Source organism: Trachemys scripta, chromosome 11 (genome assembly GCF_013100865.1).
Source record: "Trachemys scripta elegans isolate TJP31775 chromosome 11, CAS_Tse_1.0, whole genome shotgun sequence".
Classification (NCBI taxonomy): domain Eukaryota; kingdom Metazoa; phylum Chordata; order Testudines; family Emydidae; genus Trachemys; species Trachemys scripta.
The window spans coordinates 8,491,447-8,513,420 of record NC_048308.1 but is presented as its reverse complement, the minus strand read 5'-3'; the positions used below and the strand labels follow the sequence as shown (position 1 = coordinate 8,513,420).

At 44.4% G+C, this 21,974-nt stretch overlaps 1 protein-coding gene across 2 annotated transcripts in view; it reads right to left on the bottom strand.

Moving 5' to 3' along the window:
- The window catches only part of SLC15A2 (solute carrier family 15 member 2), a gene marked incomplete in the record, with an annotated part of 62,051 nt that extends 52,021 nt beyond the window's left edge, over window positions 1–10,030 (bottom strand). The window contains 2 exon segments of one of the 2 annotated variants that reach the window (XM_034786408.1): window positions 4,431–4,477; window positions 9,910–10,030. In XM_034786408.1, the coding sequence (XP_034642299.1) occupies window positions 4,431–4,477; window positions 9,910–9,958 (96 nt within the window). 2 annotated transcript variants of the gene reach the window in all.
- Between the last annotated feature and the right edge of the window lie 11,944 nt (window positions 10,031–21,974).

Genomic DNA, 21,974 nt, shown 5'->3' with positions numbered 1-21,974 from the left:
GTCCCACCAGCTTTACAACGAGGGAGAAGACCAGCTCCTTCCAATTTTGCCAATCTGTATCCCCCGGCCCAATTCATCTATTCAGCACTCCCTTCCCCGGTCAATTCAGTTCTGCCCACTCACCAGTTCTGCACCCCTCTTCCCCCAGATTCTGTCTCTAGTTTACTCCGACTGTGGCTGGAGTCAGTACTTAACCTGCCTTTATCACAGAGTAACTGCCTCTCTCTCTTATTCCAAAAACAGAGCAATGTTGTGGTATCAGTAGATTTTTTTAAATACAATGACTGGTGTATAATTCCTCTGAGCTTGGCTGCTATTTCACTGAATCTCACCTAACCGAGGCTGGCTTTACCCTCTCAGAGTAAAACCTCAAGGGATTTCATTTAAACACAAATGAGTCTTGACAGGACCACAGAGTGTGCCTCAGTCATTCCTTCTATATGCTCTTTGTCCATGCATCGCCTGCTTAGCCTCGCTTCCTCACAACAGGGGATGTGCCTCTTCAGAACACGGCCTGTCCCATACCAATTAGGGACAGCCCCAGGTAGTAAGAGAGAGGGACTCATTACACCCAGAGGCTGGGTCTACACTGCAAAGTTAGATGGACATAAGTCACCTTGCGTCAACCTCGTTGTGCACGTGTCTACACTTTAATTTTAATCCCACCAATGTAAGCACCCCATTATGGCCACGCACTAACACCAACTCCCCAAATGGCCTTGAGGATCTGGTGCTTGCAATACTTGTGACAATAGTGCAGAGCTTTGCAGGTTCCAGACTACTGTCAGAGATGGCAGACAGCAAGGAGGGCTGTGTGAGCTCGTCGGATTTTTTATAAAGGCGTGAAAATGATGGGGTATGGATGACATAATGGGATGGAGAAAATTGCATGCTGAGAACTTGCTCCCGTGCTCCCAATTATCTCTGCATGATTCGTTTCTGCACTACCATGCACTGCCAAAACTTCCCCAAAGACAGTGCAGTGGCAAATTGCACACTGGGATACCTACCCAAGGTGCACCGCACTATGCAGAGACACAAGTATTCCTGGTGAGTACCTGTAGAAGCCAAGTAGTCATGCACGAGTGACATATTAACTGCAGTGACTTTATGCCGACATAACTTGTATCTGCCAAAGTTTGTAGTGCAGACATGGCCTGACTCGTGGGTAGGGCTCAGTGTCTGTCACTGAGGTTGTGGAAGTCATGGATTCCGTGACTTTCCTCGACCTCCGTGATTTCTGCAGTGGCCAGTGTGGCTGACCCCAGGGCCGCCCAAGCAGCTGGCTCCAGGGCCAGATGCTCAGGTGGCCCCAGGGACAGCCACACCAGCCACTGCTCGGGCGGCCTCTGGCAGCACTCCCAGGGCGGCCGGAGCAGCCGTGGTCTGCTGGCCCCTGCAGCGGTTCCCGGGCAGCAGGCTGGAGAAGCTGCAGTCCACTGGCCCAGCAGTGGTCCCCGGGCGGCCGGCTGGAGAAGCTGCAGTCCACTGGCCCAGCAGTGGTCCCCGGGCGGCCGGCTGGAGCAGCCGCAGTCTGCTGGCCCCGGCAGCTAGTGCCGATGGCCCCAGGCTTCCCCTCAAGATTTAGTCACAGGTATTTTTAGTAAAAATCATGGACAGGTCACGGGCTGTGCATTTTTGTTTATTGCCCATGACCTGTCCATGACTTTTACTAAAAATAGCCATGACTAAATCATAGCCTACTCACGGGTGGTGTTTGTGTTTTTAATTTCTTAAAGAGCCATATTATGAAGCCAAAATGACATGAGGTCTGGTCTTCCCAGTAGATTTTAGCTCCTGAAAGATGGAAATACTGATCTCCTCTTTTTTCAGCCTCAAAAATGGTTCACAAAACACAAATACAGATGCCAAAATAGATATGTTTATTCAAGCATGCCCAAATATTGAGGCATTTGGGTTCATTTTAATTCCTGGAGTGACAGAATATTTTAACCTCAAATACCAGCTTAACAATACTTTTTTTTGCCAGGAATGTACAAGAGCAATGAAAGACAGTATGAAGAAACTAAAAAAGAATAAAAAATTAAACCATCAAGAATTTAACCCCATTTGTCTAAACACAAATATTTTGGTGCATCATTTCAAACACATTTTTCATCTCTTATCTATGGGATAAAGACTTCAGCCATCATACCTGTTTCTTCAGAAACCTTCTGACCATGTGCCCAGGTTGAGCAATTGTTATTAATATTATTTATTATTTACTCTGTAGCTATAAAGTCTGGAATCAAAATCCTGTCTGTAAGCAAAATCCTACACAAGGTGGCTTAATTCCTCAGATTTCTGCACTAGCACCCCTTGTTAATTAACCCCCAAAGCGTAAAAACTTGTAAATATTGCAAGTGTGGATGCACACCCAGGCACACACACGTTCCCACCCCAGAGTGTAATGTCTGCCTTTCTCCAACAAGTGGTTTGTTATCAAGAAAAAGCAGAGAAAGGGAAGTATGCAATTCTGTCTTTTTGTGCAAACAGAAATAAAAGTAGACTACATGAACATTTCAGCCCATCCAAAAATTTGCAAGAGATTTTCACAGTCCTGTGCGGCTGGCGTGCAGATAATTAAAAAAGTTACAAATTTAGGGCCCAAGTCTGCAGATGCTTATTGCCACATGTAGTGATTACTACCCACTGAAAGTCAAATTGCACTTCTCACATCAGTGATCACTAACAGAGCTGTGACTTTTTGGTTCTCTGGTCATTTGGAAAAAAATAGGTGAAGGGTGAAATTGCTTTAGGTCAACCAGAAATAAAGTTTTTGGCAAATCAAAAAATCATTTTGGGGCATGCAGTGTTTTGTTTGACTTGAAGCAAAACATTTCCTTTCGTTTTGGAGGATTTTTTCATTTTCTAATTTTTTAAAATAAAATTGAAGTAAATTTCAATGTGAAAAGTCATTGTCCATCAAAGAAATCAAAATGTTTTGTTTCAAACAAAACAAACATTTCAAATGAAACAAAACATTTTGATTTTTTAGGGGGGAAAAAAATCATCTTTTCTTCCAACCAAAACAATGGCAAATTCGACATGGATTTGTAAAATGTTTTGGTCACCCTGACTGCATTTTTCAGTGAAAAAAAGTTTCATCTGAAAAACTTCGCCCAGCTGTAACTACAACGCTGTGTGTAGCAATTGTCTGCAGTATCGGGTCCTTAGTTTTGGCTTCAGCATCATGATGTGGCAATGTTGTGTAGCGAGGAACCAATGAGGTGGTATCTTCCCAAGCTGATGTTGCATCAGCGTGTGGCGTTATCTAGGAAGCAGGAGGAGGCAGCATAAAAACAAACACAGGCTTGACAGTTAAGAAATCCTGAGTCGTCCCAGCTCTATCACTGACTTGCTCTGTGGCCGTGGGGCAAAACTTTCAAACTTGGGTATCTAAAATTAGACAACTGAATCCATACTTAGGACCAGCTTCTGCCACACTTACTGACACTGAGTAGTAAGTAGCACTTGCCTCTGCAACTAGTCCCATTGAAATCAGTGCTGCTGCTCTTGGAGTAATGAGCTCCTCAAAGTATACAGAGAATCTGTTACCGAGAGAAGGGCATGTTTTGCAGAAGTGTTGAACACTCACAAATCCCAAGGAAGTTGACTCTCGTCACCTTTGAAAATCAGGCCCCATATGAAGGTGTCTGTATATTGATTTAGGGCCCAGATCCTCAAAAGTATGTTTTAGGTGCCTAACTCCCATTGGCTCTAGAATTAAAAGCAAATATTCCCATTTACAAGCACAAAATAGCAACCGTTTTTATGGGCCCCAGAAGTCAGGTCCAGGAAAAGCAAACTTTGGGCTCATTGGAAGCATGACAAAATGCGTAGGTCTCAATCGCTTGATGAGAACTAGCCTGAGAGGCAGCACACATGTCAAAGCTGCATGGCGAGAAAATGATTTGCTAGATCTGCCTTTAAATCTCAGCTGAAGATTTAAACCGGAGCCTCTCACTCTGGAGAGGGAGCACTGGAATGTGCGGCAATGGCCAGTGCTAGCATCGCATCTGTTTCACTGCTCAGCAGCATCTGGAAACTGCCTCTTTAGTGGCTTTACAACAAACTGTGCAAATAAATAGGCCCACTCCAGAGCCCCTACACTCCTCCGTGCCTTCCAAGTCTTCACTTCAAAGGAACCATCCTGCTAGAGAAGGAGCCTCCAGGAAAAAGGCAGGAATCAAAGCTGCATTTCCCAAAGAATCTGACAGCTCATTTCCCCCCATAAGCTGCCCTTTCTTAATTTAATCCGGTTAGCAGAGGGGATTTTGTTTTGAGTTTTTCATGCTCATTCCAATCCGAGGCAAGAAGGAGTGTCTGTCTGCAGGCACAGCACAACAGGGGAAGGAACAGAGTGATCCTGCGAGGTTTGGAGTGAACAAAACAGAAAGCAAAAAAAGGAAGCCCGCTGTAATACTCACCGGGGATTTTTTCTGAGACGAGAAACCTCCTTTGGGGGGATCATCTCCTGCAGGAATAAAAGTGAACAAAGTTTCCTTGGATTTGTTTTTCTGAAAAGCGTTCATCTCCCTCCTCGCCTCATCTCACACCATGCTATGTGGCTGTTGTGAGTTGACTGGAAGACTTCCAACCGCAGGGCTTGGAGTTTGATTCAGTTAAGTTAACCTTAATCAAGCCCATTTCTGCACTGGTGGGGATGATACTAGGAATGACAACAACAGAGCTGTTGTAGTAGCTCATCCTAAATCACTAACGGATTTGGGTTCTCAGCACTTTGCATTGTTTGTTTGGCACTCCCCCAGCTATCGTGCATGAACTAGCCCGACAAAGAACCGTGTGCCACAAAGATATGACCCCAAGAACAAATGCCAGATCCAAACACCTCTGGAGTCTGTGGAAGCTCAGATTTAGGAGCAAAGTCTGCATCTCAGGCCAGTCTCAGTAATAACAGTTTTATTAAATTCTTTCCAGAGCTAAATGGTGGGCTGGAGAAAAGTACCCCATGGATAGCACAGTGACAACATAAAAGATATTACCTCATCCACCTTGTCTCTCTAACAAGCTACCTGTGGGTTATACTTGCTGCACCAACCTCTGCTGCACCTTTGCCTTTCAGACCGCAGACCTGATGGGTTCCTGTACCCCATTAAATAAGTCCCTCTCAACATATAGATACACTTGATATTTTCCCTGCATTCAGCTCCCCACAGCAATCCTGCATTCCCCTGTAGAACCATTTAATTTGCTCCCTCCGTACAGAGCCCTCCCCCATGCTCCACCAGGACAGCCCCAAGTGAACCCCCCAATTCACTGCCCCATTTCCCCCTGAGAGAAGGCCTAAATCCCTCCCCCCGTAGAAACCCTTCATTCTGGAGGCCTCCTGATGTGCTCCCCATGGTGCTGAATGACTCCTGCACGGTGCAGTGATCCCTTGATTCCCACTGAAGACGATGGGAGTTAAGGGTGCTCAGCTCCTTGCAGGATTGGACCAATAGACACCCAATGCCCTTTGTCTTTATATGCCCCTCCCCCTAAATCTTCTGCAAGGGACTCTGTGGAACTCTGTTCCACAAAAAATATCCCTGCTGCATTGCCCACACTTGCAACACTGCCTGCCATAAAGCCCCGTATGCATTCCCTCCTGGAATTTCCCAGCTTGCATTTCCACACCCACCAAGACTCCCTGAAGCACTCCCGTCCCTCCGTCCCCAAGATCCATGACTTTGCCCTGTCTAGAGACACCTGGGTCTGACCGTTACCATCTTGTATACGGACAACCAGACACTTGTCCAACACGAGCACAGGAAAACTACCTTTTGATCATAAAGGGAAGCCCCACCAATTTATTCCTGGCTTTACCCCCTGCACCTTAATCATCAGTAAGAATGCATCTTCTCCTGTGCAGCAGACCAGCATAGGTTGACTTCAATGCATCAGCTGAGAAGGTGGCCTGGTCAGAATCTGGCAAGATACACTGCATTGGTGGGGATGCAGCACCCCTAGCTGCTGGCCCAGCTGTGAGGAAAGGTCTCCTGTCCCCACTTTTGGATGCTTATGCTGACTCTATAATACTGCAGGTCCATCTCCTGATCTTTAATCGTCACAATACCTTACATGCCTGCACAGTAGAGCCTTTCATTTGAGGGTCGCAGAGCATATACAGCGGATCATTAATTTGGTCTCCCGTAAGGTGGGTACTATTAGCCCCATTTCACAGATGAGGAGACTGAAGCACAGAGAGAGAGTTGACTTACCCACAGTCACCCAGTGAGTCACTCACTAGACCTAAATGTCCATTTGAAATCTCTTGATTATTATGAGTCGGATCCAGTGCTCACTGAAGTCAATGGAAAGACTCCCACTGACTTCAGTGAGCATTGCATCAGGCCCTAGCTGCTTTTCTGGTGTATCATCAGGCATCCCTCCAACAGAAGGTGATGGTCTTCACCAATGCACAGGTTTGCAGTGGGAACTCCAGCAGCCAATGAGCTAGATCAGTAATAAAAACAGGATGGAAAATGTGGGACTGGACTCCCGTGCTGCTAGTACAATGAGATGCTTTGATTTTTCCACAGTCCTGCACCTACTTATCCTGAGCACGTGACCAACCCCATGCTTTACATAAGCTAAGTGATTTACTTAGAACCAGTAAGAAAACTTGTATCAGGCAATGGGCTTAGCACACAACTTACCAAAAGCATTGCAAAGATATTTACATCATTAATGACCAACAGAGATTAGCAGACAGAAATGGGGAAAAATTCATATCACTGGCAATCAATGTTATTTTGTTTTATGGGACGCTGAAAATGAGGCTTGGTCTACACCTAAAACTTTTACCGGTAGAGTGAAAAAAACCCACACAAACCCTAGCAACAGCGCAATGTTGACAACGTCCTCCATGTAGATGCAGCTATGCTGACAGAAGAGTGCTTCTGTTGGCATTGCTAATGTCATTCAAGGAGATGATGTTCCTATACCAGCAGAAAAACTCCTCCTTCTATTGTCTTAGGCCTCGGCTACACTGGCAATTCACAGCGCTGCACTTGCTGCCCTCAGGGGTGTGAAAAAACACCCCCCCTGAGCGCAGCGAGTGCAGCGCTGTAAAGTGCCAATGTAATCAGCGCCTGCAGCGCTGCACGCTCTCTCGGAGAGGTGGAGTACTTGCAGCGCTGCGAGACAGTTCTCGCAGCGCTGTGAATCCGCAAATGTAGCCAAGGCCTCAGTTTCTGAATTAACTAACAAAAACAGTTGTGTATTACTGTAATATTTACTCAGAACATGTTAGTCTACAGGACCTTTCTGTCCATCCCTTTCTCCCTTCGCCCCTCGGCCCTCCCGTTTGAAGAGAGTCCTTAAAGAGGCAACACCCCTTTCCTGCCAGATAGTTGGACAAACAAGTTTCCCTTTCTTTACTTCTGACTATCTGATTAACTAGTTTTAAGAGAACCCTCCAGCAAAATCAGTACCTTAGTAAGATATAAAATCCTTTGCTAGGCCTAAAATCTTTGGAAACATTTTTTTAAAGTTGGTGAAATTTCATAAACATAATTAGTATTCCCTTTTTCTAAAAGCAATGAACATTGTTATGAACACACTGAACCTCTGTGACTGATTAATTTAAAATAATGTCTTTGTTTCAGTGAGTTAAATATGTAGTAATCTGGAATGATTACTTTATGAAGGCTTAAGAGTACATTTAAACTATAAAATCAGCTTAGAAATACTGATTAAGAAAATGTTAAACAGAGAAGAGCTGCATCATGTGATCCATCCTATTTAATGTTGTATTCAGCAGGACAGCTGACTCGCCCTTACTACAAAGTTTTTGCAAATAAATCTCTGACAAACTTCAGGGCATATCAAAAAATCCATGACTGACATTTTTTATTCCCAAATTTAGTGCTTTTAATTAGGTACCTTCTACATGGCCATTCTGCGTGAGGGAGAGGCTACGGGGATCTCTGCGGGGAACTGTGACTCTCTGCTACTGTGAGGCAGACCGGGCATCTCGCTATCCTTTGCTGCCTATCCCGGCCCTCCGGGCTGCCATCGGGCATAGGGGCACCAGTTTAATAATACTGCGTAGGGCCCCATAAATCCTAAGGATGGCCTTGCTTACCATGTAACCACTTCTCTGTTTTGTGATATGCCTCTGCATGTCCCTACTGAGTTGGAGGCTTTCCATTGCTATATTGCATCATGAGGAACTATCTAATTAACAATTCACGGTCACACATACAGATATTGTGTGTGTGGCAGTGGGGAGGAGTGCAATTCTTCCTCCCCCAGAATACCTCTATTTTCCACCCGATACATTAATTTGCATTTCTCCTGCCTGTGTTAATTTATGCCCATACTCCAACAAGCTTTCTTAGTTCCCCCAAATTTGCTTTTTCAAAATCCTTCAAGTCCTTTCGTCATTTTGCAGTACATCCCCAAGCCACTTCAATGAATACTTCACACACTACCCAGGCCCGAGGCCTGTCCCAATTACCACTGAAGTCAATGGAGGGTTCCCATTGACTTTAATAGGAGCTGGATCAAGCCCCAAGCTTCTCAGCTCCCAAGATATACTTCCTTGAAATTGAAACAGAATTACCTGTGGTCTATTACACCCATTCCTTGACATGTTACACTGAAGTAGCTCATGATCAATAATAGCAGATAAATGTCCTATTAATATCGTATGTCCAATCAATCCTAATTGGTAAGTGCTAGATTCAGAATCACTTCTTTTCAGGGTAGATTTCCTACTTTCTGGATAACGGAGTTGTTCTTTACGATGTAACTGGGGAAACTGTTTAATGAACCTCAGAGTTACAAGCACCTCAGGAACATAGGTTGTTCGTAACTCTGAAATGTTCGTAACGCTGAACAAAACGTTATGGTGGTTCTTTCCAAAGTTTACAACTGAACATTGACTTAATACAGCTTTGAAATTTTACTGGGCAAAAGAAAAACGCTGCTTTTAACCATCTTAACTTAAATGAAACAAGCACAGAAACAGTTTCCTTACCTTGTCAAATCTTTTTTTTTTTAAACTTTCCCTTTATATTTTTACTAGTTTAAGTTTAACACAACTCTGTACTCTATTTGCTTTGTGTGTGTGTCTCTGCTGCTGCCTGATTGCCTACTTCCAGTTCCAAATGAGGTGTGTGGTTGATCAGTCAGTTTGTAACTCTGGTGTTCGTAACTCTGAGGTTCCACTGTAGCTGTAATTTTCACCCCACCGATGTCTGCATAAGGGACTCTAACAGCATCCTATGGTTTTGAGTTCATAGATACCAAAGCCAAAAGGGACCACTGTGATCATCTAGTCTGACCTCCTGTATAACACAGAGGCCATAGACACATAGACAAGATGCAATAAATCGATCCCAGAAGATCGATTGCTTACCGCCGGACCAGGAGGTAAGTATAGACCTACCCTTAGAAACACATCCAATCTTGATTTAAAAATTGCCACTGATGCAGACTCCACCACAACCCTTGGGAAATGGTTCCAATGGTTAATTACTCTTAAGTACTAATTTGTCTCCTCCTAAGGCAAGAATAATACAGCGCCCTATGGAACCTTGAATCCAAATATTTTTATAAGAGTAAATTTCCAGATGAACTGAAATACAGAGGGCCAGATTCTTAGATGATGTGAAATATCATAACTGCATTGACTGAAACAGAGCTACACTGATTTACACTATCTGAAGATCTGGTTCAATGAAGTTAAGTGATTTGCCAAAGGCTAAGTAGCGTATCAATGGCAGAGTCAGGAATAGAACCCAGGAATCTTGAGCCTCAGACCCACATTCTAACCACTAAACCCCATAGCCAACAAAGATGAAAGAAACCCTATCCTGCTAGACTCAGCAGCATTTTCTTTGCATTCTCTCTCTCTTTTTTTTAATTAGCAAGAAAAACAAATATAAAATCTCTCACCAGTTTGGTTTTTCTTTGCTGTTTCCTTTGTACCTTTCTCCCTTGCCATGTTTGCAATTTCCTGTGCTCTGTGTGATCCCAGCCCTGCGTTGCTGAAAATTAATCTTGCTGAGCGATCCTGTTTATCTATTTAACTTTTGTTAATGTTTCACTTTACTGTAGTGACAAGTTAGTCACCAATAAAATGCTATTGGACAGTCTTTGATTTTTCAAAAAGAACAGGAGTACTTGTGGCACCTTAGAGACTAACAAATTTATTAGAGCATAAGCTTTCGTGGGCTACAGCCCACTTCATCGGATGCATATGCGAATAATAAATTTGTTAGTCTCTAAGGTGCCACAAGTACTTCTGTTCTTTTTACGGATACAGACTAACACGGCTGCTACTCTGAAACCTGTGATTGTATCTAGTTTGCATATCAATTCCAGCTCAGCAGGCTCTCGTTGGAGTCTGTTTTTGAAGTTTTTCTGTTGTAAAATAGCCACCCGCAGGTCTGTCATTGAATGACCAGACAGGTTAAAGTGTTCTCCCACTGGTTTTTGAGTATTTTGATTTTTCACTTTCAAGAGGAGCTGAAGTTATTTATTCTCAACTTCTGTAGACAGAAAATCAAGCATGGACAGGCCACACACGTAGACTATTGGTAAATTATAGTCATAATGTTCCCTATGTTTTTCACGGTAGATATTCTTGAGAAATCACATTTAGCTTCAGCTGTGGCGGGAGGCGGGGGTGTTAAATAGGATTATTATGCTGTTGAGGGAACAGGCTTTTGACCCAAGACTACTTAGGGCCAGATCTACAGCTGGCATAAACCAGCATAGCCCTATTGACTTGGAAGGAGCTACTGCAGTACACAGCAGCTGCAGATCTGGCCTTACCTGAGTGCATGCAACAGTAGTTAACTCTGTTCCGAGAGGGGCTTCATCAACTCTTAACAGGCCAACTTTAATTCTAAGCTCTTCTTGCATCCGGTGTACTAGCCTTTATTAAATTGATGCCCCATTCATCATGCACAGAGCCCTTTCTTCACCTCCCGTACCTTAATGTAACAAGGAGTCCTGTAAACAAATCAATTCCTTTGCACAATTTTTTTACTTGCCTTTCATGTTTCCCCTGAACTAACCTCTAAAGGGAAGCCACAATATTTCCCTACAAAGAAATGAGTGCCTGTCTTTCCCTGCCACCCCATGAGCTGCTACCATCCTCCAGTGATGACCCAAACATCTCGATATACTTAAAACAATGCGAGTTTGCTAATCCACAGTTATCAATGTACACTGGACAATAGGCATTTTAATAAACAGAATCTAATTTTATTGGGTTGATTTATAATTATTTATTTTTTAAAAACCCTATAATAGAAAGGTTATCACTTTCTATTCTAGTCTATAGGGCTTTTCAATAGGGGATAGCCCCTTCTCCAGACACATTTTTGAACAGTCAAATGAAGGGGGAATGGCTTGCGGCAAAACTCAGTTGGCTGAGCAGTGATGTGAAACACAGGTCTCTCATGACTCCTTTGTTGCCACATCTCAGGGCCTCTAATCCATCCTCATCCTCTTTGAGCTCTCCTCTGCTTTGACACTGTTGACCACACCCTCCTCACCTGCCCTGAGTGTCCATGATCCTGTCCTCTCTTCCTCCTCCCCCTAGCCCATCTCCTCAGCAACATCTCCCAGCTTGATTTTCACAACCTCCTCTTTTCCGGCCTCCCAAGCCTGACTCCAGTCCTCCAGCCCATTCAAAATATGGCTGCTAGGATTTTCCCTCCATCACTCTAACCTCATTACCCCAGTTCCCCTTCTTTGCTGATTTACCCTTTTTCCACCATATTATATTCAAACTTCTTGCCCTCTTCTTACAGACTTTTCACAACTCCGCCCAGCCCTACTTTTCTGCTCTTGTCTATGATTGCATCCTTCGTGTCCACTCCAGTCTCCCAACAGGCCCAGCCTCCACCATCTTTTTGTCCATTGGTACTACAAATATCTGTGCCCTTTCTTCCATTCTGTATGGAACGCTTTTCCCTGAACTGATCCATCAACTCACCCCTCTTTCCTCTTTCAAATCCCTCTTCAAGGCTCACTGCTACCAGCCAAGCCTATAAGAGATCTGCTAACAAACAATGTCTAGGCTTAGGGGAGGGAATGATCATTTCAATATGATTATGTGAACATAATATTTATGTATAATTGTTGTCTGTATGATATAGCTTTCCCTCTTTTTCCTCTGTCATGTGGCAATTGTCTTCTTAGTTCCTGATCCCACAGATACCTAAGCATGTACGTAACTTTATATAATTCCATTGACCTCCATTGATCAGGATGGATAGAAGGGAAAAAAATGACAGACAGAGGGAAATAAAAGGAAAGGGTGAAAGGTAAAAGTTGTAGTGGTGAAAGGAGAAGAAATCCAACGGGGCTGCTCACAGAGATAAAGTTACTCATGTGCTTCAGTGTTTGTAATATCAAGGCCTTTGATGGTAAGCTCTTCAAGGCAGGGACGTTATCTCCCCAGTATAAGCACACGGGTCTCCTGATTGGGGCCTATGGTAACAAATAGTGCTAATGACATGTGAGAGACAGGGGAAAGCGGCTGGGGTTGAGTTTCTTCCTCTCTTCATTCACCAGTACAAATGTTCCCTTTCAACCTTTCCTCTGTTTGCCTGCTATTGCAATTCTTTCCCTTCAAAGATTTGCTCAGAGGTGCCTCCAATTTTAAACTTACTGTAGAATGGGTTTTCTGCAGAACTTTCAGCTTCCATTCCTTTCTTCTTTGCTCTCATACTTTTCTCCTAACTCTTCGCAGCAGGGACGGTCTATTATGTGTTGAGTACGGTGCATAGCACAGTAGACCTGATCCTGACGGTGCCTCTTGGCTTTACATCAATACAAATAAAGACACTTTTGTACTCCCCTGACCCTGGGGTCCAATTCAGCCCTTGGTGTAAGTTAGCGCAGACTCAGCTGTAAAGTCATGTGCTCGCAGAGCATGATTTAAGTGGCAAAGCCAATCAGAAAATTTATGACAAAATGGTTTTCCATCTAAAAATGCCAATGTGGGAAAGGGTCCGTTTGGAGGAACTTCCTGCTTCAAACAAAAATTTTGAAAAAATTTTAGAAATTGTCTAAACCGCCTGTTTTGACATCATCTAAACAAAAAGTTCTGATTTTTGGTTCAAAGTGACTTTTTGTTTTGAAATTTAAGTTAATTTGTAGTAAGAATCATCTTTTAAAAAAATTTCAAATAAACATGAAATGTTTTAAAATTATCAAAATAAAATGTTTGGCTTGACCAGAACCAAAACATTTGTTCAAATCATTGGGTCATGACAATTTTCAAGCTTTTGACTACCTCCCCTCCACCCCTCTCCCAATTCAGAATGGGAAAATGTATTTGAAATCACCAAAATTTTCCCAGGATGGGAAAACTGTTCCCCACCCAGCTCTAACAAGTAGGACTCAGTTAGTGTTTAGATCTAGTGCAGGTCCTCAGCACAGGAGTGAATTTCACCTGATTTTCCGTTTCTCCCTCGAGCAGCACTTCATTCGTCTAGGACATATCAAATATGAAGTCAAGCCTTGCGCTGTGGGATGATCTATACTGGCTTGATCCAAAGCCTGCTGAAGTCTGTGAAAAGACTCTCACAATTAGTTATTCTATTCCAAGGTTCCATTGAGGGTCATTTAAATCAGTGAATATTCAGGCCCTTGATCTTCAGTTTGAATTGCCTGAACCTGCCCTGTCCCTTGAATGTGTACATTTCAGAACATGTGTTCAGTTGTCCTGATTTGCCTTCCTTTCCTTTACATCCCCTTTGGTTATGCAGGGCACATTGTAACAGTTTCTGGGATGCAGCACACCTTTCCAATATAATCACATCTTGGCTAGATCAATAAACATTTATGAGGTGAAAAGTAAAAGTAAGGTCAGCGGCAAACTGATGGTTTTCAGCAAGAAAAGGAGAGATGAGATAAGGAAAACAGAAAGTGAGCTAGACAATCTATTAGAAAATAAGCCTAAAGTTTGACTTATAAGGATATAAATAACACATTCTGAACATTTTTTTCTAGGCTCCTAACAGATTAGGGGCATTAAACTTTCGTCAGTGCACATACACAACAGCCTGTATTTCTTTCTGTCTTGAGATCAGCGTGGCTTGGATTATACAGCAACTAGAAACAAGCTGTAAACCAGGGGTTCTCAAACTGGGGGTCGGGACCCTTCAGGGGGTCACGAGGTTATTACGGGGGGAGGGGGTCGCGAGCTGTCAGCCTCCACCACAAACCCCGCTTTGCCTCCAGCATTTATAATGGTGTTAAATATATTAAAAAGTGTTTTTAATTTATAAGGGGGAGGGGGGATTTGCACTCAGAAGCTTGCTATGTGAAAGGGGTCATCAGTACAAAAGTTTGAGAACACTGCTGTAAACTGTCCTGTTTGTACCTAAAGTTGGAATGAGGGAATCAGGCCATGTCTACAGGACAGGTGCTACAGCTATGGTGCTGTAACTATGCCACTGTAGCACAGATGCGTCCCATGGCGCCAGGAAAGGTTTTTCCATTGCTGTAGATAATGCACCTTCCCAAGCAGCTGGAGTTAGGTCACTGGGAGCATTCTCAGTGCTCAGACACATCTATACCAGGGGTTAGTTCAGTAGAGCTACAGTGCTCGGGGGGCGGGGGTGTGTGTGAAAAATTCACACCCTTGAATGCCGTACCTATATCAACCTAACTTTCCCGGGTAGACCAGGCCTCAGACCAATCAAAAATGGGAAACACCTATTAGAGATCCAATCCAGTCCACCTGCCTGGGGCTGCTGCAAGACTGTTCCCTTCACAAAGTTTTCTAATAACTGGCCAAATCCATTTGTCAATGTCACTGGCGATGGGGCCTCCCCTCCCATTTGCCATCAGGCCAATCCCACTTCCACACCCGCTCATGATCAAATAATACAATAATAATTATTTGTATTCCCATAGCTCCTAGGAGCCCTAGTCCTGGACCAGGCCCCTGTTACGCTAGGCACTGTACAAACACAAAATAAAAAGACAATCCCTGCCTCAAAGAGCTGACAATTTAATTATTAAAACCAGGGACAACAGATGGATGCAGAGAGACAGACAGAGGGTGAAGTACATGGAAACAGTATTGGGCAGCCTGAGAGGCGCTGGTCTCAGCACACCAGCAGCCGAACCATTGTCCATTTTTTTGTAGGCATCACGGCATAGGAGAGTTTGAAGGAGGGATTTGAAGGAGGCCAGTGAGGTAGCTTTGAGGATGTTTATGGGGAGCACCTCCCAAGCATGAGGGGCAGCATGGGACCAAGCACGGAGGTTCTTGTTTGAAAATGTAACAAGTGGGCAATGATGGAGGCTGATGCCATGGGCCGATCAGGAGTCGACATTTCAATAGCGAACGAGAGATGCTAGGTAGGGTGGGGATAGGTCATGAAGGGCCTTGGATGTGAAGCCATGCGGTTTATGTGTGATGCAATAGAGAAAGGGGAGCCAGTGGAGGGAAGCAAAGCGAGGGGTCAAAGCAATGGGCTAGGAGAATCATCTTTGGAGCAGCATTCTGAGATGAGCGGGACAAGACTGCATTTCTCAAGGCCAGAGAAAGGAATGTTGCAGAAACCGAGACGTGATATGACGAGAGTTTGAGCTGCGTGGCTGGCTAGGAAAGGTCTTATGTCAGAGATGCTATGCAGAAAGAATCGGCAAGTTTACACACAGCCTGGATGCAAGGACCTAACTTCCCTGTGACAACCACAACAATTGCTCACGTGGTGGAGTAGCACTGCGAGAGTAGTGATGTGTTTATGCTGTCTCTGCAATGATAAAAGGCTAAGCAATTTGTCTACTTTTGCGCTTGAATTTGTCTCATCTTCCTTCTTACCCCTCTCCCCTCATCCCACTTCTGGGTCTCTTCCCCCCTGAACATGCTGTCCAGGATGCTTTTCTCCCCCATGCACCTGCAGCTGACTGCCTGATTCCCTTCTCTCACTGGTGTCTTCAGTCCCCAACATAGATTCGGTTTCCCCTCCTCCTCATTTTACAGGCTCTTCTTCAGTGAGGTGAAGCTGGAAACAAGGAGAGTTGGCATCACGTGACGAGCCAGCTCTCCTTCCGCCACCGGAAACCCAGGGTGTAGTAGATTTTATCATGCAGTGGGGGAGGATTTGTTTCCTACTTGTTAGAAGACTTGGAGTCAGGACTCCTGGGTTCTATTCTGTCTATGCCACTGACTTTGCTGTACATCCTTGAGCAAGTCCTTCAACTCTCTGTGCCTCGGTTTCTCCATCCATAAAACTGGGAAAAACAACATTTATCTACCTTCCGGCAGGGCTCAAAGGTTTGATTCGTTAATGTCTATAAAGTATCCGGGAGATCCTCAGATAAAAGATGCTGTGTAATTACGAAGTTTGCATGCAACCTTTATAGGATCATTAATCGTTTTATTTCTAAAGAGTGCCACATGCCAGGATACTTGATGTACGCCACAAAGAATTTCAGAATCTTTGCTGTGCCAGAGCAGGTGTTATCTCTGAATTTCAGCACATAGTTTGTTGTTTTAATCTTAGTTATTATTGTACAATCGGTGTTTTATTAGGGCAATCTGCAAGAGTCACACAACATGGATGATCCCAAAAATGTTTCTGAGATAAGGAAATGGTTGAGCTGATTCACAGCTTTATCATTTGTTTGTCAGTCAGCTGTGCCTGGGAAATTGCTGCGATGTATTTTCACAGACCGTGACCTTCAGCAGGACACCAAGATCCAGGTCTATAAGACAATTGTTGTTCCTACACTCCTTTACAGATGCGAAACCTGGGTGGCCTATCGACAGCACCTCAAGAGTCTGGAGAGGTACCACCAACGATGCCTCTGGAAGATCCTTTGCATCAATTGGGAAGATCATTGCACTAATGCCAGCATCCTCACTGAGGCCAATGTCACCAGCTTTCAAGCAATGATCCTCGTGCACCAACCCCGCTGGGCTGGACATTGTGTGTCAATGCCAGACTCTCATCTCCCAGAACAAGCCCTCTACTCTCAGCTCATACATGGTCAGAGACCCTGTGGTGGTAAGAGGAAACGCTACAAAGACACAGTGAAAGTGGATCTCAAGAAAACTCATGTGAACATCACAAGTTGGGAGAAGCAAGCCACCAACTGACTCAAATGGCACCACTTCCTCCACCAGTCAGTGGCCCACTTCAAGGAGCAGCACCTTGCCCTCAAAGCTGAAGAGAGAAAGAGATGGAAGGAAAAAGAAAGAATTTTCTCCCAGACGGCAACTGACCCGCCAGGAAATGTCTGTACCTACTGCAGGCAGCTCTGCGGTTCCAGGATCGGATTCTTGAGTCATCTCAGGCCCCATTTGTAAATCTGTGGTAGAGATCATCCTCGAATCGAGGGATCACCAATGATGCCTAATCGCTCCTCTCTATATCCTGGGGACTGCCATTCCTGCAGAGTTCATCACCCCTCCCACTGTGACCTGCTACCCTCCCACACCATCCCCTGTCTGCATTGCCATCCAGAGAGCCAGGCAGCACATGATTTCATCCAGTGGAATTCATAACATCTTCCTCCCCCGGTTTCAGAAGTGAACTGTAATTTGGGGGTAACTCCATTTTTCAGCTTCCCAGTTTTAGCTCTCTGACGGCCTGAGCTCCCGCAGCTCCCACGGACGCCAGCTGGAACTGGAGGTGCTCAGCCCCTCTGCAAATCAGGCCCTCGGGGCTCAAAGTTGGAGGCACCCCAAAATGGAAGCACCAAAAATAGGAGGCCCCTTTTAAAAATACTGGCCTCAGTAAACAGCCACGGAGCTCAAGCCACCCAGTTCATGTTATGGAGATGTACACAGCATACGGCAGTGTTATGGTTATACCTTGGCTGGAAACCTACCCACACTGAAGTCAATGAGAGACAGGACAAAATATATCCGTCCTTTCCTGTTGCTTTCTCACTGCCATGGACCTAATCCTGCAAGGGGCCGAGCGCCCTCAAGTCCCGCTGATGCCAATGGGAGTTAAAGGTGCGCAACCTTTCCTATGTGTTCACATTGCCGCTTTCTGTTCGATAGCCTCTCGCAAATTGGCTTTGGGTTGATTCGATTTGCCCTTCTCCCAGAAATAACCATCCCCCCGTTACAGCAGCTTCAGCCAAGTGCCATCCATGTCCCTGCACTATAAGATTACATCAGGGACTTGGCAAACTTAAGGCCCCCAGATTTGCATGTGGGGCTTGAAGGGAGCTCCCTGTGTGCACGCCCCAGGACAGAATTCAGCTGCATTATTTCAACGTTGCTCCGTCACACAATGGGCCAAGCCCAGTGCTAACTTGGGCATCTGCAAACACTAATGCATGCATTTAGCTTTACTGCACATACAGCCCCTTTGAGCAAAACAGGATTACTCCTCTGCACAAACAAAGCACCTGCATTCGTGTTTGCAGGATCAGGCCTCTAGCGCAAGCAGTTCCATAGACCCGACGGGTTAGAGATCAGTGCAGAATCCAGTTATTTTAAAGAGACAATCCACAAAACATCTCCAGTTAAAATACAGTGAGCGACTGATCAGTCATTAGATCTGTTATCTTATGCCTATAATTGCAGGCCTCCATCCTGCCCCATTGAAATGATGAGTGTGTTACCATTGCCTGAAATGGGAGCAGGCTCCTTGTGATCAAAGTGCTTAAACAACCCTTTCTCTATCTTTTAATTGCCAAAGCGCTCTCAGACCATCAGCACTGGTAGGGTGGCAGAAGGTTAAAGCAGGGCATCGAAAGCCAAATTCACTCCATTGACCTTGGCTCCTTAGGATTTTCTAATTCATCTTTAAGCAGGTCCTCCGTTTACTATGAAGGGTAACAATCCTCCACAGATTGTCAGGATAATCCTGCAGACAGCGATTAACCACTGATCTGATCGTTCCTTCCCTCGATTGCCCATCACCTGCCAATCCTGGCAACTGCAAAAACCATTGTCTGAGCAGAGTGTGATACCATGCTATGCAACACATGCAGATTGTGGCAGGTCCAGTGGGGCGCTTGCAATCTTTTGAAACTGGTGCCTTTGGAGGAAACCATTGCTAGGCAGTCGGGTAAGTGGAGCTCAGCTGCATTTGCAAAAAGGGATGGATGTACCAACTATGAGCTAGCGTAGGGAGAGGCAAGTTGCAGCACCGGCTGCTGTGTTGCAGGTGGAGAATTCCGTCATTCAGGGAGGGCAGCTGATGGTTCACCACACACTGAGCCTGGGTGTTCTGGCAAGAAAAGGCAGCATTCATTTTCACCAGGGACTCCTGAAGAGCATACAGGGATGATGCCCCTTCCATGACCAGCGCTGTCCAATTCTGGGAATGTGTTGGCACAATCTCCCCCAGGTCCTTCTGTCACTTGTGCCCTGTAATAATGTTTACTTGTATGCATCCGAAGAAGTGGGCTGTAGTCCACGAAAGCTTATGCTCTAATAAATTTGTTAGTCTCTAAGGTGCCACAAGTACTCCTGTTCTTTTTGAGGATACAGACTAACACGGCTGCTACTCTGAAACCTGTAGTATATTATTCACCCACTAGATGTCTCTCTGTGCTGTAAAGAGTTCCAGGCAGGATGTGGTCCTTGGATAAACACAGGAGACAAAACTGGAATTGATGCCGTGTAGAAACCTGTTTGTGGGTGGCTGTAGCTATTATCTTTAAAAGCTCTTCCTCTTTAAACACATCTGTGGTTTTCTACATGCCCTTCACCTGGGTCTGGACCAATGGAAGCCAGCACAAGCCATGAGTCGATCTGGTCTTGCCAAATTTGGGCCCAGTACTTTCAGGTGTAGGTGGTCTCCTGAGATGTATAAATCCAATTGATCTAAATAAGGTTTTGTGTGCTTAGCAACTTGCAGGCAGGGCCGGCTTTAGGACCTGCGGGGCCCGATTCGAATACCCGGCGGCGGTCGGGGTCTTTGGCGGCACTTCAGAGGTGAGGGGTCCGCTCTGTGTCTTCCGCGTCACTGAAGGACCCCCACCCCACCCCCGCCGCTGAAATGCTGCTGAAGACCCGGAGCGGACCACGGCAGGGTGAGTAAAAAAAAATAAACATTTTAAAAGGTGCCTAAGGCGTGGGGCCCTCTGAGCGCGGGGCCCGATTCCAGGGAATCGGTGGAATCGGCCTAAAGCCGGCCCTGCTTGCAGGACTGGACCTTATGTTTAGAGAAAATAATCCTTATTAGAAGTAAAATGCACAGAGCACATTTTCTCCATCTCTCCTTCAGTTTTATCTCTAACTATAAGTCAGCGGATAATTTCATCATGGAATGTCTTAGTATCATATTCAGCCATGAATATGTTTTGGCTGATACGCAGCTGTACAGAGTCAGCGATTAAAATTCATTCTCTCCAAGATAAAAACATCTAGAAATAATTCAAGGTAATGAAACCAGTTTTCCACATTCCTGACATTTCCCATTGTTAACAAATAGAAGATCTAAGAATAGTAAAGTCAGAAGGACAATTTCTCTCTTATATTAGATCTGATTGATTGAACTTATGACAGAGACTTTATTACTTTTTGTCCTTACCCCACATTTTCAAGGAGGCCTTGTCTAATATGGCCCAGACTGTGTTTTGAGTCCTAAACTCTCAGATAAGCAGTTTCTTCAAGTTCATAGATTTGATTCAGAAAGGCAATTTTCCTTAAAGTTATTCTAATCAAGTAGTCAGGGCCCAAATCATAGAGGTTGATTGACTGCCGGCATCACTTAGATCTTTCTAAAAGAGACTAGTTTTAGATTAAAAAAGGAAAACAATTGTTATTTTTACAGAACCAATTTCTTTTGTATTAAATGTGTCGTAATGTCTTCAAATATTTTGCATTTACTGCAGAGTTGCAGAATTATCTAGAGAGATAAAAAGAAGGCTAATATATTCATCTCTAGCTTTGTTTAATAACAGGATGGATGGATAGATAGCTCAAGACGAGTAGTGTGTGAGAGTAATGCTCTTATCTGTGTTTATTAAGGACGAGCCCTATATACTATGGAATGTACAGCACTCTTGTAAATTATATTAATGGGATGACACATGGACGCCTACAGGAGACTATAATCCTATGTGTATTTCTGTTAAATTTCAGGAAAAGGGTATATTCTTCTCTTCACCCATCTCCAGTTTGATATTTCAGTGCTCAGTAGTAGATTATATAGGTGCAAAATTAGCAAAGCAGGACAACAGAGGTTTATATTTAAAAAATGCAGAGCCGGTTGTGCACCTACATGCATATGCATTATTGTTGTTATTCATATTACAGTTGTACCTATACATTCCAACTAAGACTGTGCTAAACACTATAAAAAAAATCATATAGTAAGAGACAGTCCTGTCCTGAAAAACTTGCAATTGAAATGGACAAGAGAGGCAAAGGTGGGAGAATGGAAATATTGTTATCCCTATTCTACAGGTGGGAAACCAAAGCAGAGCGATTAAAGCCCAGATCTTCCAATGTATTTGGGTACCGAACTCTCCTTGAAATCAATGGTCCCTTTGCACCTAGTGGATTTATACCCCCATAGAAAATTGACTCCTAATATCATGGGTAAGAAATGCTGAAATATTCAGAGTTTACAAAACAAGAGAAGTCTGATAAAAGAAACTTTGCCTGAGTAGCTGAGTTGTCCTGACAGCTTCATTGAAGTCAATGATGAAATGAATATTCTTAGTGATTTCTATCTACCAGACTTTTAGGTTTAATCAAGGAGAGCATTATGCTGTAATTTCAGGGCAGGCATCTTTCCAACGATGATTATCCTGAGGAGTCTATAAACCCCCCGAGGAAGATATCAATTCCTTCATTCCTAGGCAGAGTTGCAAGCCTGGGAGAGGTAGCAGCTCCTGATACAAGGGGGAGCATGTAGGGTTACCATACGTCCTCTTTTTCCCGGACATGTCTGGCTTTTCGGCACTCAAACCCCCGTCCGGGGGGAATTGCCAAAAAGCCGAACATGTCCGGGAAAATGGCGGCTCTGCTCCTCCCCTGACTCTTCGGCTCTGTTTAAGAGCCGAGT